Source organism: Lissotriton helveticus, chromosome 6, assembly GCF_964261635.1.
Source record: "Lissotriton helveticus chromosome 6, aLisHel1.1, whole genome shotgun sequence".
Classification (NCBI taxonomy): domain Eukaryota; kingdom Metazoa; phylum Chordata; class Amphibia; order Caudata; family Salamandridae; genus Lissotriton; species Lissotriton helveticus.
This window is the reverse complement of record NC_136067.1, coordinates 1,719,848,372-1,719,864,800: the sequence shown is the minus strand read 5'-3', so window position 1 is coordinate 1,719,864,800 and position 16,429 is coordinate 1,719,848,372. Positions and strand designations below refer to the sequence as shown.

At 46.1% G+C, this 16,429-nt stretch overlaps 1 protein-coding gene across 3 annotated transcripts in view; it reads left to right on the top strand.

The window, feature by feature from the left end:
• The window catches only part of APLF (aprataxin and PNKP like factor), a 791,103-nt gene that overhangs the window by 419,120 nt on the left and 355,554 nt on the right, over positions 1–16,429 (top strand). For all 3 annotated transcript variants that reach the window (XM_078649586.1, XM_078649585.1, XM_078649587.1), the window contains exon 4: positions 6,789–6,912. In XM_078649586.1, coding sequence (XP_078505712.1) covers positions 6,789–6,912 — 124 coding nt within the window. The remainder of the gene's footprint in view (positions 1–6,788; positions 6,913–16,429) is intronic.

Genomic DNA, 16,429 nt, shown 5'->3' with positions numbered 1-16,429 from the left:
CTTGGCGCCAGGTTTTACGTACTTCAGTAAAAAACACAGACATGCCTCAAGATTGGACTATATCTTGATGGATAGATTTTGTCTAGAGGCTTTGATGGATATTAAAATTTTACCTAGTATCCTGTCCGATCATGCCCCCATCCTTTTTTCAATTAACACAGGCAGGGCCAGGACCACAACAGCCCGCAGGTGGACTTTAAAAAGGGCAGTTTTAAACGATCAGGCCATTGTCACAGCGGGTGGTGTCTCCTCCAATAATTATTTTTCTGATAATGTAGGTTCAGCCCCGCTTGAATTTGTCTGGGACGCCTATAAGGCTCATATCCGAGGTCAGTTCCTTAGCCTAATTAGTTCCAGCAATAGGAAGGAGGCAAACAAATTTAAGACGATAGAAGATAAAATCTCATCCTTGGAAACCCTGAGATTGAGCGCCCAAGTGGATGATATGTCACAGGTCTTGGCTGAAATAGATCGCCTACGCCTAGAATATCGAGGCCTACTTGACCAGAAAGTTAAGGCTCAGTGGGCTGCATACTCCATGGAAAACTATGGGTATGGCGAGAGGGCGGGGGCAATATTGGCAGGCAAGATCAGAGCGGATCGGGTCAGGAACAATGTTAATAGGCTAATCATTGATGAGCAGGGAACTATATCTTGCCATCAGGAGGATATGGAAAAAAAAATGTTCTCTCTCTTCTCGGAATTATATCAAGAAGAGGTCTCCCCAGGTTCCGAACACTCTGCGGTGGCTTGAAAGTAAGGCCCTTCCAGGCCTGGCAGAGGATGGTCGTAACATGCTTAATAGCCGCTTTACTGAGGAAGAAATTAAACTATATATAAAAAAGCAGCAGGGCCTGATGCCCTTCCAGGCGAAGTCTATAAAGCGCTCCAGGACCTCCTAGTACCAAGACTCTGTGAATTATTTAATTACGTCTATTGACCTCAAGGCAAAATTCCGCCGTCTTGGAAAGAGTCTACTATCGTGTTGATTTTAAAACCAGGGAAGGATCCCCTTAAGGCAGACTCCTATAGACCTATCTCCCTGCTAAACGCAGATTATAAGATCTTTACTAGTGTTTTGGCAGGGAGATTGGCCATGTTGGTTCCGTCCGTGATCAATCCGGACCAGAAGGGTTTTATCCCCGGGAGATATATTCATGAGTTAACCCTACAGCTGATAGGTAGTATCGATCTTGTGGTGGCACGGTCGGAGCCGTTAGCGGTGGCAGCTTACGACGCCGCAAAGGCCTTCAACCGTGTCAACTGGGGATTTCTGTGGGATGTTCCTACCACTATGGGGTTCGGAGCAACTTTTATCCAAACCTTGAGAGGCTGTTATGAAGGTGCCTCGGCGGCGATTCTATTGAACGGCTTCCTGTCACCACGCCTTAATATCGGGAGGGAACAAGGCAGGGGAGCCCCATCTCGCCCCTCCTGTTCAATCTCTATATTGAGCCTCTGACACAAGCATTGAGGTTGGACGATCAAATTACACCCTTCAGAATAAAAGATTATTGCTGCCAGCTGGCTTTATATGCAGATGATTTGTTGGTTTACACCAGCAACCCGGCAGAGGTCTTCCCCAAAGTCGAGGAGATTATGGAAGATTATGGTCGCTATTCCGGCTATCTGATAAACAGCACAAAAACAGAAATAATGTGCTGGGGAGTCGACCATTGGGAGGGAGCCCAAAGTAGCCAGTTTAGGTACCTAGGTGTATTAATTAAATCTGATCTCAATAATATAGTGAAGGTCAATTTGAAAAAAGTGGCTAAAGACATTGAACATTTATTTTCAAGATGGCAAAATCTTCAGCTAACAATATATGGCCGTGTCAACTTTGTCAAAATTATCATTTTGTCCAAACTGACCTATCTATTTAACACAATACCCTTAACCTTTCATAATAAAATTTTGGGAAAGATTCAGGGAAAGATAGGCAGTTTTTTCTGGGCAAATAAGAACGCCCGGATATCTTGGAAAAAACTGAAAAGAAGACTGATAAAGGGGGGTCTGGCGCTTCCAGATGTTATGTGGTATGCCTTTGCCTTTCAGCTAAAAAATATTCGAACCCTTCTAACTAGCCCAGACGATTCTCATTGGGGGCGGATTTTGAATACGATGTTAGATCAGGAGGGGGGTGGCCCTGGTTTTTTATATAAATTTGGCGCGCCAAGATTTTTCAAAAAAGTCCGCCTAAAGATACTAAAATCTGCCTTGATACTTTAGAATAGAGTGAAGGGGTGCTGGGGCATAAAATATTATTCAGATCTTGCCCCAATATGGGATTCCCCAGGCCCACCGCTGTGTCTCCAGGACAGTCTGTCTCTTTCAATTAAGAGAGCGGGAATAGCAATTTGGTCAGACCTAGTGTCAGCTGAGGGGGTACTCCCTTAGGAGATCCTGCGATCTAGGATTGGGGATTCCTTTTCAAAATTTAAATATATTCAACTCTGTTCATGGTATGCCGCTGAGAAAGACAACATCGGTGGAAACTGGGACATTGAGTTGGCACTTCAGTCACCGAATTGCAGGAAGAAGGAAGTGGGACTCTGGTATAGAGAACTGATTGAGGCGGACGAAGTTCTAGCCCCCCCTCTACATCTTGTTTGGAGACTCTCTGCCCTGGAGGCCCCCTCCGCTGACCTATATAATATATCTCTTCAATATTTGTATAGATATGTCAAGTCTGCCTCTTTAAAAAAGAACCACTACTACGTATATAAATAGGCTCTACTACACTCCCCAAAACAAATTGCAAAATGTGTTAGTCCATCTCCTTTGTGCCCCAGATGTAATATGCCAGAGGCTGATGATATCCATGTTTTTTATGACTGCTCTATGATTGGCCCCTTCTGGGCCAATGTGGAGAGGACATTAGAGAGTATTTTTAAGATGAAGCTTAGTTTGAATGTTGTAAGGGTTTTTTTTGGTCTCGATACTGATCTTATTGGCGGGCTAAGGGGGACACAGGTGGCTTTATTTCTCACCCTAATTCTTATTGCACGCAGAGAGATCTGTAAGGTATGGAAGAATGCTACCCCCCCCCTTTGCACGAAAATTGGCTTCAGTCTGTTCTGAGAACTACACGTTTTGAAACTGGCACACCACATAACAGGAACAGCATGGTTTGGCGGCCTTTGATGGAATGGGCTATAGAAATGAGGCTGGCAACGAACCCCGAAATTGTCCAAGGATTACACCTGGCCCCAGAATAAAGGGGTAGCCGGGTTGGCTCCGGGTACAGCAAGAACTTCAGCCCTGGGCACCCAGGATGGAATGGGGTTGTGTGTGTCCATTTGTACGTACCAAGGTGAGATGAGGACAAAAAAAAAAAAAGACAATGCTGTTCCTGTAAAACAGTTGGCTAGAACGATACTGATGGCTGCATGGGCGGGAACTAGGAAGATTATTCAGCAGCTATTTGAGGATGGAGTAATGGAACCAATAGAGGTGTCCGAATGCTTGTCTCCAGTAGTTATTACTAGAAAATCTGCTAGGCCTCTCAGATTTTGTGTGGACCTCTGCAGCCTTAATCAAAATATTGTCATGGATAATGTTCCCTTACCTAACATTATTGAACTTATTTAAATGTTGTCTGGGGTTGTTTCTTTTCATAATTAGATTTGAGCAGTGCTGACCATCAGGTAAAACTCCATTCGCACTCGAAGCACCTTATATCATTTATTACATCATTCCAGTTTCGAAGACTTCCTTTTGGTCTATTCTCAGCCTTGAGTGTGTTCCAGGGGTTGATGGTGGGCATTTTGTCTGATTTGAATAAAGTTATCATTTTTCAGGGAGACATCTTGATTTTTGGTAAGGATGAGGTAGAGCACAACGGCAAGTTGAATGAAGTGTTAACTCACATTAGAGAAGCTGGCCTAACCTTGCATAAGGAGGAGTGTATTCTTTGTGGAGAACGTGGAATATTTGGGCTACATGATCACCAGGAGTGGGGTGAAGCTGAAGGTGAAATTGATGAGTGTGTTGGTCAATGCTGAGGTTCCATGTGACGGAGATGTCTTTCGTTCTTTCATGGGATTAGTGGAGTATTACTCCAAGTTTGTGCAAGATTTTACTCTTACGACTGAACCCCTTAGAGAATTGCTGAGGAAAGGTATGAAGTTTGTGTGGGGACAACAACAAAGGGCTAACGAGGCTGTGAAAATAAGCATTGCTCATGCTGGTGTCCTTGCACCGTTTCAAAGCATTTTGAAGGCTATTGTTACTGTGGAGGCCAGTGCGGTAGGGAAATGGGCAGTTTTGTCTCGGGTGCATGACGAGGAGGAGAAAACTGCAGCGTTTGCCTCACAAACATTGACTGACACCGAACGTGACTATTCGGTCATCTAGTGTGAGTTGTTGGTGGCTGCTTGGGCTACCGCCTACTTCAGGGTGTTCTTGTGGGGAGGGGCATTCATTCTCAGGTCAGATCACAAGCCCTAGTCCCACCAGGATCCTGGTGGGACTAGGAACTGTTCTGGATGATTGGCGAGGTTAGCCGTTAGGTTACAAGACTATGACAGTCGAGCCGAGTATGTTCCAGGATGGAAGAACAGGGTCGCTGATTGCCTTTCAAGGCTGCCTGACGGAACTGCTGAGATGACTGAGGTGGTTACTGAGAAGATTGTAGCAAGTGTGGAAGATGTCAATGAAGGTTTGGTAACATCCATTTCCAAAGATAATTGGGTGAGGGACATGGAGCAGGATTCAACGCTTCAGTGCATTTGGAAATTAATGAAAGGGGTGGTCAGGAGGGAGAGTGTGCTTTCTCATGCTGTTAAATCATTATTTAAGGTGGTTGATGAGTTGTCTGTTCTCTGTGATTATATGTTGATCAGAAATTAAATGCTTGTGCTGCCAACTTTCCTTAGGTCAAGCTTGAATAGCATGGTTCAGGAGGGTCACTTGACCCAGACGTTGACCACCAGGAGGGTCAGAGAAAGATTTTGGTGGCCCCTTATGTATAGTGAGATTAGGGGAATGGGTGGTGAGGTGTGGTGTGTGCAAAGAGTCTGAAAAACATCTGAGAGCGGGTGTGGGGAAGTTGCACGAGGAGTAGCATGTGTTCAACGCTGATGAGGTTTGGTAGAAAGTATGTTTGGACTTCATTGGGCCCTTCTCTTTCCTTCCTGAACAGGATAAGTTTGCAGCTGATCTTGTGGATGACAAGCTCTAGTGGGTGAAAGTTGTGTTCATGAGGTATATTACCACCAGTTCTACCGTTGATTTTCTCAGTGATGTGTTTAGGAGGAAGGGAATTCCTGCTGTATTACTCACAGATAATAGCACACAGTTGAGGTCAGAGGAGATGAAAATGTTTTTGGACACTTTGGGTGTGAGACATGCTTTTTCGTCTTTGTACAACCCCCACGGAAATGCTCTTGTGGAGAAGGTCAACAGGCATATCAAAGGGATGATGCAAATGGCGTGCAGTGCTGGTTTGTCTATCGAGGGGGCGGTGAAAGACATGCTTTGGGCATATCGAAATGCTGTCAATACCATTTCAGGTAAAAGCCATTTCGAGATGATGCGTGGCAGGTGCCCTGGGACCAAATTGAGTCCGTCATGGATGCTGGAAAGTGTGAGGGGGGCGGGAGGGGAGGGGGTTGAGCAAGTTTAAATAAGACTGTGGAAAAACACTTTATCGTGGCTGGAGATTGTGTCAAGGTCAAGCCCGCATGCGGTGTGAAGGATTTAACCAAGTTTCGTGACCCACTTAAAGTTAAAGAGGTGGCCGTCAATTGGCTAAAATTAGAAAACGGCCAAACCTGGAACTTAGGAAGGGTTGCTTTGTACCAGAGACAAGGCGAGGTGTTGAGGGGTTCTGGGGGTGAGGGAGATGCTTCGGATTCCTGCTCTCCTTGGTTGGTTATGAAAGATGGTGTATTCACAAGGGACTTGGGTGGTGGTAGGTCTCAAGCTACTCCAAATGTATCAAAGGGAGATGATGGGGAGAGGGCCATGGTTCCAGAAGACAGTTTGACAGTGATACTTCAAGAACAAATTGTTCCACAGGGTAGTGGGACTATGATCAGCCCTCAGGGTAGAAGGGAGATGAGAGTGAGGAAGCTTCCTAGCTATTTGGGGGATTATGTGTATGATTGAACTTTCTGTTTCCCGAACTTTCTGTTTTCCAGCCAGCACGGGTGCCCTCATTGCGTGTTAAACTTATCGATCCTTGTTGTTCATCCCACCTAGTGTATCCTTGGTGTGTTTTGTTCTTCCTCTGTGTGTCTGTGCTTCAGTTGGGAGGCCTGTGTTCTGGTTGCAACGGTCTTCTTCGTTTTTTCTTTATTTCCCAAAATAGGGAGATGTGTTGTAATGTGCTTAGGCAGCTTTGGCCAGGCCGAAGCTGCACACCTATCTACCACATATTAACGTCCTACGATGTCATCCTTAAAATGTGGTGATGGTAGGTTGGCAGTCATTTGCAAGCTGCGCCTGACAGGACTGCGGTGTGGGGTTTCTTTCCTTAATGCAATAAATCTAACTTCTTAATGGTACTGAAGAGTGAGCTTCTTTTATTTCACCCCCCATTCATTTTCAGAGAGCGCACAGACACATTTCAAAGTTGACCACATGGATATAAATGTTACTTGGCCGAAATGGATGAGCATCAGTTAGGCCTTTATTTGAGATTAGAAAAGATGCTTTCCGTTTTTGCTTGTCAAAATGTTTTCACTTGCTTGTACTTTTTGTTTTTGCTTTTCTAAAGATATATTGTAAAGTCTCCTTTAGAAATCCAGGAGCATATTTATCAAATCTGCATGTTTATTTCCTAGTAATAGTCAAAATATTGATGAAGTTGAAGAAAAGGCACTTGAATCCACATCAGAAGTTCATGAAGCCAGTAAAGTGACAGAGGAGAGGTCACGTTCCACCAGCGACACCGCCAGCAAAAAACAGGTAGGATTGGGAGGACCAGCGCTGTCTTTTTTTTAGTACCGGGCTACAGCTGTGCTCGCAGCACTTATGAGATCTGTACTAACAAAGTCACAGCATGTCACAGACGTTTACATTGTGATGTTGAAAGGCACAGTGAAGCAACTCGAGTCACTTTCAGTTTCACAATTTCAAGCGTGTGGAATAATGACTTCACGTTGTGATTATTTTATGTATTTGAATTTGACAAATGCTGGTTTTGCTTTTGCTGAAGAGGGTGATAAGATAACACGTAATAACTTAATAACTCTTATTGTATCTTTGCTTCTGATAAAGGTTTGACAAAGGGTTGATGTACCCTGCGATCCTAGTAAATCTTTGTTTTGAAAATATGTTTATTGGCATTTTATCGTCATGTATAACATTGTGCAGAAAAATATTAAATGACATGTATTACAAAATAACTGCGACTTTCCATTCGGTCATTTATTAAATATCACAAATTGCTATTGCATCTTATTTCCTAAGAAAACGGCTTGTAACGTGCAGATTCTCTAATAATCAATTGTACTCCCTTGACTATCACCCGGTGATTGTGTTCCGTTATAACCCACCTATTTCCAAAGGCAGCTTGAAGGTGATGGGGGGGTCATATATGACATATGTGCATAGTTGAATTGGAGATAATTGAGAGGTGCACTATGGGAAGTCTTTTTGGAGGACTCCAGTACTCTACGCCACTCTGAGTCGGTAATCGCCCTGTTCAGGGATCTTTTCCACTTACCCCTCAATTCCTGCATTAGGGACAGAGAGGCCTCAATAAGGGATGCATAAAACCATTTTATTTGGTGTCCTGCTGTGCCCAATGTTATTAGTGAATGGAGAACCAAGTGCGTCTCAGGTTCATCTCTTCCTGTTCCCCATAGTCTCCAAAATGCTCCCATCAGAGCCTCATATAAATGGAACTGGCCTGGGGGAAGTTCAGCAAAAGGAATCAGGCATTTGTCTAGATAACAATCTCCTGTTGTTTTTATCCTAGCCTCCGTCCAGGGTGCCAGCTGTTCCGCGCCCATGATCTTTGTGGGTCGCCGTAAGGCAAGCCCACCAGTGGTAATGTCGTGGCCTATGTCAGTGTAGCCCAGAATCTTGCTATACATCTTTTACAACATTATAGTGCTGAAGAACCGGGATAACCTATTCACGGGGTCTCGGCGACAGGGGAACCGCCCTAGTCTTCCATACCTTGCATACTTAATAAAAAGGAGACACAGGAGCCTTCGTCTGCAGGAGGAACCCAGATTTATTTCAATAGCCCGGGCTATGGAACAGAGTCCCAAGCGGGTCAAAGGACAGTGCAAAGGAGGCTGCTACTTCACTCGGTAGCTTACATGCCTTTTATATGTTTCTTAGTACATTCATATGGCTGTTAGTCCATTATTCACTCATTCACTCAGGGCAGTGTTTGTTGTTGATTAGCTGGACCCAGGTGGTGTTTGTAGTTAGTGACCTGGTCAAGGCTTGGTACACAGAGCATTTTCCACTCTGCTTTGATCAGGGCTCTTTCTTTCAGGTGATTGTTCAACTGCCTGATTAAAGCCGGTTCTTTCAAGTCATTGTTTACCCACCCTGATTAGGAGCCAGCAGTCAGACCATTGTCCAGATAACCTGATCAGGATGTCAAGGATGTGTTAACAGGCTGGGAGCAGGAGAGGAAAGATGAGTCATTAACTTGGGGTGAGGGCCATGTGGCTTTCTGATGAACTGCAGAGAACAGGGGGTTGGGCGGGTGACAGTTCCTGGGCAGAAATGCAGGCCTACAAAAATTGATTTTTGTCGTGCTGATAGAATTTTCCTTGTACAAAAGAAAAACGACCAGGTGGGTCCTGTGAAGGTGTTTGCCACGAGATGGCAATGTAAAAATCCATGGAGTCCTATAAAAAATGATTTCCGTTCAAAAATACATTTCCTCAGTGCTGTGGTCTGCAACTTGGAGGTATATGGGACCCTCAAGGCCTGATTTAGTAGTTTCACCAGTAGCTGGCGCGGGCGCTGTCCTGGCTTCGCTAGGTAGGTCCCCTCCTGGTTTACCCCCTCCAGCCATTGGGCCACCCACTACAGTTGTGCAGCTAGTTGATAAAATCTAAAATCTGGTACACCCAGTCCCCCCTACCCCATGGGGCGCTGCAGGGTCCGCAGACATACTCTTTGTCTTCCGTCCGCCCCTATGAGTTCCCATACGAGCGCATCCAGCGGCCTGAACCATCCATCTGGCATCAACACCAGTAAATTGGCGAAAAAGTACAATAAGATAAGCTAGGCAGCCTGACCATTTTGGTCATTGACACTCTGGCCAACAACGGTAGTCCCAATGACTTCCAAAAACCCACACTAGAAGGGAGTGAGCGGAGGGCCCTTCCTAAATTACCCTCCCTCATGTCTTCTAGTAAATGAAAAATCTGGACACGCAGGTATTTGAACATGTTAGGCGTCCACTTATAGTCCGCCGTTATCTCCCCTGGTCTAGGGGAGGGTCCAGCCACCGGAAAGAGATGTTTTTTATGGTGGTTAATCCAGGGACCGAGACCCAAAGGTTTCCAGCAGTCCGAAGGCAGTTTCTGCCCCCCTCGCATCATCCCCCAGATATATCAGCAAATCTTCTGCGTATAATAAAATCACGTATGTTCTGCCACTCAATGTCAGTCCTAGGCCCCTCACCCCTGGCGAAAGAGCTCAGCAAGTGGTTCCACTGCCAGTGCAAACAGGAGTGGGGATAGTAGGCACCCCTGACGTGTACCACGTGATATCTTATATTGTGGAGAGATAGTCCTGCTCGTCTTGACTCTTGCTATTGGGAGAGTGTACAACAGTTGAACTCGTTTCAGACAGCCCTTCCTCAACCCCATTCTGTGCATGACCTCGAGCAGGTAGTCCCAGTTTACCATATCAAATGCCTTCTCTAGGTCAACTGAGAGAAAGGCAGCTCGTCTCAACTCTCGGGCTTCAGAGTGGTAGAGCACCGAGTATAATCTGCATGAGTTATACGATATATTACGGGATGGGATATTCCCCTTCTAGTCGGGGTGAACCAGGTGTCACATATGTGGGAGCAACCGGATAGCTAATATCTTGTTTAGTAGCTTAAAGTCAATATTGAGCATAGACAGGGGCCTGAAGGCCATTACTCCTGCATCCTGATCTTTAGTATTAGGGGAGCGGGATCACCAGCACAGACCTCGTAGAGAGCCCAGTTGTACTCGGTCACCAAGGGTATACACCAAACTATCCCTATATTTCGCATAGAACTGGGCAGGTAGGCCATCGGGTCCCGGTGTTTTCCCATTTCCCATCATTGTCATAGCCCCTTTAACCTTCTGCAAGGTCACCGGGCCATCCAGTTCTTCTGCAATTTCGTCGTTGGCTACTCAAAGGTCTAGCGGGCCAGAAAGGCATCAAGTTCCGCCCGGGAAGCACCTTGCAGATCAGTGTACAGTTTCTCATAATATTTCTGAAATATTGCATTAATCTTATCAGGATTGTATTCTGTTGTGCCGGCATCCAACCTAATTCGGGTTATTGGGGAGCCTCGGGATTCAGATCTAACGAGCCATGCCAATAAGAGTCCAGTCTTCCCTTCTTCGTTCCGCACTCTGTCCATATATGCCCTATATTCATGAGATCTAAGAAGTTCTAAGGCTTCGTCGTATTTTTTCTGGGTGGTCCGTAACTGTATATGTGCCTGTGTCCCCGACCCCTGTATGTTATCCAGTGTATGCATCTCTCCTTCCAGGTCCAGGAGTTTTCTGTGCAGCTCCCTCTGTACTCCAACTGACTGTCCCATGCAGTGCCCTCTCACCACCACCTTGAATGCTTTCCACTCTATCAGTGCTGTAGTGGCCGTGCCGGAGTTCTCGACATAGTATGTTTCTATTGTGGTGAGCAATGATTCTGCAAACGATGTATCTACTAGTGTCACTGGGTTAAGCCTCCATGTAGGTATTGGGGGCCTCAGCCCTGGAGGTTGATATGACAGCAACAGAGGGCTGTGGTCTGAGAAAGTCCGACCAAGGTAGTCCCGCCGCTGTCTTGTGTGCCCGGGAGCTCGGGAGGGGTGGGTGAGACTGGTCCAATTGTACATCCGCAATACAGTTAAAATCTCCCCCCAGCACTACTTGTCCCAACTTTGTCAGCTAGGTGAGCAGAGAGAAAATATAGGTATCTGGTCCTGGTTGGGGGCATAGCAGCAGCCCAGTGAAATCTGACCTAGCAGTCGCCCGCTAGCAGTACATATTTTCCCTCCTTGTCAATAACGTACGCATTGCCTCAAAAGGGACCCCCGGTCGGACCCATATCAGCATCCCCCCGGCATATGCTGAAAACGTGGTGGCAAAAATCTGCCCTCTCCATCTCTAAAGATTCTCCACCTCCCCCTGTGTTAGATACGGTTCTTACAACAACGCTATTTGCACTCCCCGAGGTTTCAGGCAGTAGTGTATGTTGTGGCGTTTGGACATGGATCCCATCCCCCTGGATTCCATGTAAGTAATTTTATGTCCTGGTTTGAAACCGCCATCTCAAATAGGTCCAGACTCCCTTCCCACTGGGATATCCCGCACCGCTAACCCTCCGGAGAATTGAAGCAAAGCATTCTCACATGCATGAGGAAATTAACAAAGCAAACACAACAAGTACTAACTGACAACTCCCCAGCCCCAGAGCATCCTGGCAATGGCCATCTGCCCAAATTTGAAATATACTGTAAAGCAATACATCGAAGGCCCAAACCATTTGCGGTGCAAGCCTTCAGGGGGTGGCGTACCCACAAAATTGCATGCTGCTTAGAGTTCAGCAAATCTATAAACCATGTTGCAATGCGTGGCAATGGCCACGCCGGCCCAGGTTTGCGACGAGACTGGGTGGATTATCTCCCATTATATAATGTCATCTGCTGTGTTCAGAGTCACTACTGGAAGTTTCAAAGTGTTCCTGCCAGATGTATCCGATTCCGAGCCTTCAGTCCCTTTCATGGACCCAGACCCCGCCTCAGATGGGGAGCCACTCTTCTGGGCGATTTCTCACACTGCGAGGAATTCAGTTTCTTTGCCTCTATTCGCGCAGACCGCCTTTGTTTTTTTTAAAATTATTTTTTTAATATTTTTATTGAGAGTTCATAAACACAAAATAAATAGTACATGCCACATTAGCAGCAGAATTAATACAGTACGGAATAAAGTGCGTGTGGATAAGCACGGAAAAAGACAATACATTACATTACGAAAAAATCAGAAACCGATCCCAGCTTACACTAACTTCATTTAAATACGGAAACGTGTTCAGATTTCAACAGTTTAAAACTTACTTATAAAGTGCAGTGTACAAAGTGCTAATGTAATAGCGATCCAGCAGACTAATATTAGAAGAAGTGGTTAAAAATAGATATCCAAGAAAGTCAGACTAGGATTTAAACACACTCCAGTATTTATTGTATTTCCTGAGTGCCCCTGATCTCTCTGTGTTTTTTCTTTCCCTACCCTGAATCCGTAGTAGTTTTGCCTTCCATGCTTGTAGGGTTGGTACTATCTCTGATTTCCAGGACTGCAAAATAAGCGATTTAGCTATTAGAGATGCTATAAATAGGGACTCATCGTATGGAGTGTGGCTCGGGGAGCAACCTAGTACTGAGGTTAACTCATCCAAATTAAATAATGGCTTTGAGTGTGGTGCAGAGATATTTTTCTATTTCCTTCCAAAATGTCTGTATTTTGGGGCACTCCCAGACGATATGCTTCCAGGTGCCCTTTTCTTCACAACGGAAGCACTTTTCGACAACTTGGGGATAAATACTGTGGAGGAATGAGGGAGTTCTATAAATTAACCATTTATTATAAAATTGCATACGTTTAAAATTAGCACCGCAGAAGATGGTTTTATTAAATGTATTAATCTTATCCCATGTCAGTTTGCTAATCTCAATATCTTCCCTCTTTTTCCATCTTTCTCTGATCTTATTGAAAGAATCGATTACGTTGTCTTCTTTTAATATTTTAATCCAAGTACTGATCTTCTTTTGTATTGGATTATTTAACGCTATAGACAAATCTTTTTTATAAAATAGGTTACCTATATCTAGCTCACTAAGCTCCGCATGGATCATAAAAAAATACCATTTCAATATTGTACAGGAGTGGTGGATCTGTCTAGAGATTTCCTCCCAGGATTTCCATCTATTCCCTAAGAGGAAGTCCTCGATTTTCTCAAAGCCATTCTCCTTCCAAAGTCTAGCTATATTATTGTCCAGACAGCCCCCCTCTCCAAAGCAAAAATTAATTAAATCCATTGTACTGCTTATTCTAAAAATACCAAAAAAATTAATGAGCTGGGTTTTCTGTTTAAATATCCACAGTAGGGACTTATAACGGACCTTCTTTGGATCTTTCTTAATTCTGGCAGGATCAGTAATTTTAGATTCCAGCAACATCTTCTTCATAAAAAAATTGTCTACCTCGTGATTGTCTAAAAAAAAAAACCTAAAACTATGATGTGCAAAAGAAGCGAAGTAATATTCTCTGATATGTGGGAGGGACAACCCTCCTTGTGAAGATGGGAGATACAAGGTGCTAAGTGTAAGCCTAGAAATTTTTTTTGCCCAAAGGAAGGAGGAAATCAAAGCATCCACTTTTTAAAAAAAGGAAACCTGGATTGCGCAAGGGACCGCACTAAAAAGGAAGTTAAAAAGAGGTAGAATAGACATACTTATTAAAGCTGCACGTCCCATTAAAGACAATGGCAATAAATTCCAGCGTTCTAATTGAGACCCAACCTTTTTTAACAGGGGTATATAATTTAACGAATATAGGTCTTCCAAGTTATCTGAGATAAATATGCCCAGATATCTCTTTGGGTGTATGTTGTAAATCTGCCTAAATTCCGGCAATAAAGTGTCTACAGTGCAGTTAGCTAAGATTATTTCCGTCTTGTTGACATTTATCGTATAGCCCCCTAACTTTTGAAAGTCAGAAAAGATTTTTTAAATTTTTACTTGGCTTGAGGGTTTTGAATCTAAAAAAAGGGCAATGTCATCGGCATATAATTTTATATTTGTCATTCCGACTACTGGTACTGTATCAGTCTTTGTGTCCCTGATTGCAATCGCCAACGGTTCGATAAATAAAGCAAATAAAATTGGCGACAGAGGACATCCTTGACGCGTGCCTCTACTAACCTGACATGTCCCAATATTAATATTGTTGATAATAATTTGTGCCCTGGAGTTCATATAAAGTTGTTTTAAGAGGGAAATAAAAACTACCGGAAAATCGAAGCTGTGCAGAATAGCAAAAAGACAATCCCATGACACCAAGTCGAAAGCTTTCTCAGCGTCTAGAAGCCAAATTTGTGCTTTCACCTTATTCATCTTAAAATAATCCAGTGCCTCCAATAAAAAATTTGTATTCGTATGGAGATGTCTACCTGCTATAAAACCACACTGATCAGGGCCTATAAGAGACCCTACTATTTTATTCAGCCGGTTCGCTAAAAGTTTCGTAAAAATGTTATAATCTGTATTTAAAAGACTTATAGGCCTGTACGAATTTGTATTTTCCTTATCCTTTCCTTTTTTTTAAATGCTAACCACCACTGCCGAATGGAAAGAGTCCGGGGGAGGTCCTCCTTGTAATAAATAATTAGCTAAAAGTAGGAATTCTTTACCTAGTTAGGACACCCCCCGCGCCGCACGGCCACCAGCTGCTGCGTGTGCCTCCCGCCGCCTGCCTCGCTGCCCCGGCCGCCGCGGTGCGACCACGCCCCCTGCCACCGAGCGGCGTAGTCTCCCACGGCGCTGCCCCTCGACACTGTCTGTAGCTTCTTTTATTGTATTTACTGTTTTTTTGTTGTAAATCCTGCCTGTTTGCCTGTTCTGCCCCGTAGCGCGTAGCCCCTTTACACTGTTTGTATTTCTTGTATTTACTGTTCTCTGTTGTAATTCTTGCCTGTTTTGCCCCCGTCTCCTCCCTACCCGCCTCCCACTTCCCGCCACCGCCGCTGACCACGCCCCCTTTCTCTTCTGTACGCTCCCGCCTCCCAGCTGCCCCGCCCTCCCTCGCACTTCGCCATATATGGCGACCGTGCGAACGCGCAGCGATCACGCGCAGCGGGCGCGCCGATTGTGCGCCGAAGGCGCGCCAAAGGTAAGCCCGTCTGCGCCCGTCCGCGCCTGGACCGCGCCCAGTGCCAGGACCCCTGGCCCCCACCGACGGATGAAGACCCGACTGTCCTACAACGCCACCGAACTCATCGCACTCAACACCGGTGGGATCCCTGGATGCTACCGAGCAACCCCGAAGCACACCCACGGACCCTTCAGCTGTAACGCCTGCAAGTTCACATGCATCCGGACCTGCCCCACACCAGCAGCCGCCAAGCCGATCACCAGCGGCAACCACCTCCAGTGCATCCTGATCAACACCCGCTCCGTCCACAGGCACGCCATAGAACTCTGGAACCTCCTCGACACCACAGCTCCAGACGTCGCCTTCCTCACGGAAACCTGGATGAACGACTCCTCAGCGCCCGACATCGCCATCGCCATCCCGGACGGCTGCAAGATCATCCGGAGGGACCGCGTCAACCAGACAGGAGGAGGCATCGCCATCATCCACAGGGACACCATCCACATCACAACTAACACCGACGACACCCTGAAAACCGCCGAACACCTACACTTCCAGATCCGCACCGACCCGAGGACCACCCTCAGAGGCACCCTGATCTACCGACCCCCGGGACCACGCACACAATTCAGCGAGGACATCGCCGACTTCGTCAGCCCGCATGCCCTCCCCTCCGCCGACTACATCCTCCTGGGGGACCTCAACTTCCACCTGGAGAACAACAACGACCGCAACACCATCACCCTGCTCGACAACCTCGCCAACCTCGGACTCAAGCAACTGGTATCCACCCCCACCCACCTCGCCGGACACACTCTCAACGCCATCTTCTCATCCAGCAAACACATCGCCTTCAGCCACGCCACTGGAGTCAACTGGACGGACCACAGCTGCGTCCACTTCACCTTCAGAAGAACGATGATCCACCACCACCAGCAACCGGTTGCTCGAAGAAGCTGGAACAAGATCACAGCCGTCCAGCTCGCCGCTTCCCTGAGCCAGCACCCCCCCCGCCAGCTCAGCGAACCCCAGCCAGGCCGCCGACAACCTCACGAAGTGGATCATCAACTGCGCGGACGAACTCGCCCCACTGAGGACCCCGACCAGCAGACCCGGCAGTAAGAAGGCCCCTTGGTTCACCGACGAACTCCAGAGCTCCAAGAAGAACTGCCGAGCCCACGAGAAAGCCTGGAGAAGGGAACCAACACCGGACAACATGACCGCCCTCAAGCTTGCCACCCGGACACACCATCAACTCATCCGCGCCACTAAGAAAAATGCATTCAAGGACCGGCTGGACAACAACGCACACAACAGCAAGGAACTCTTCAACATCGTGAAAGAGCTCTCCAACCCCAACGCCGGAAACAACG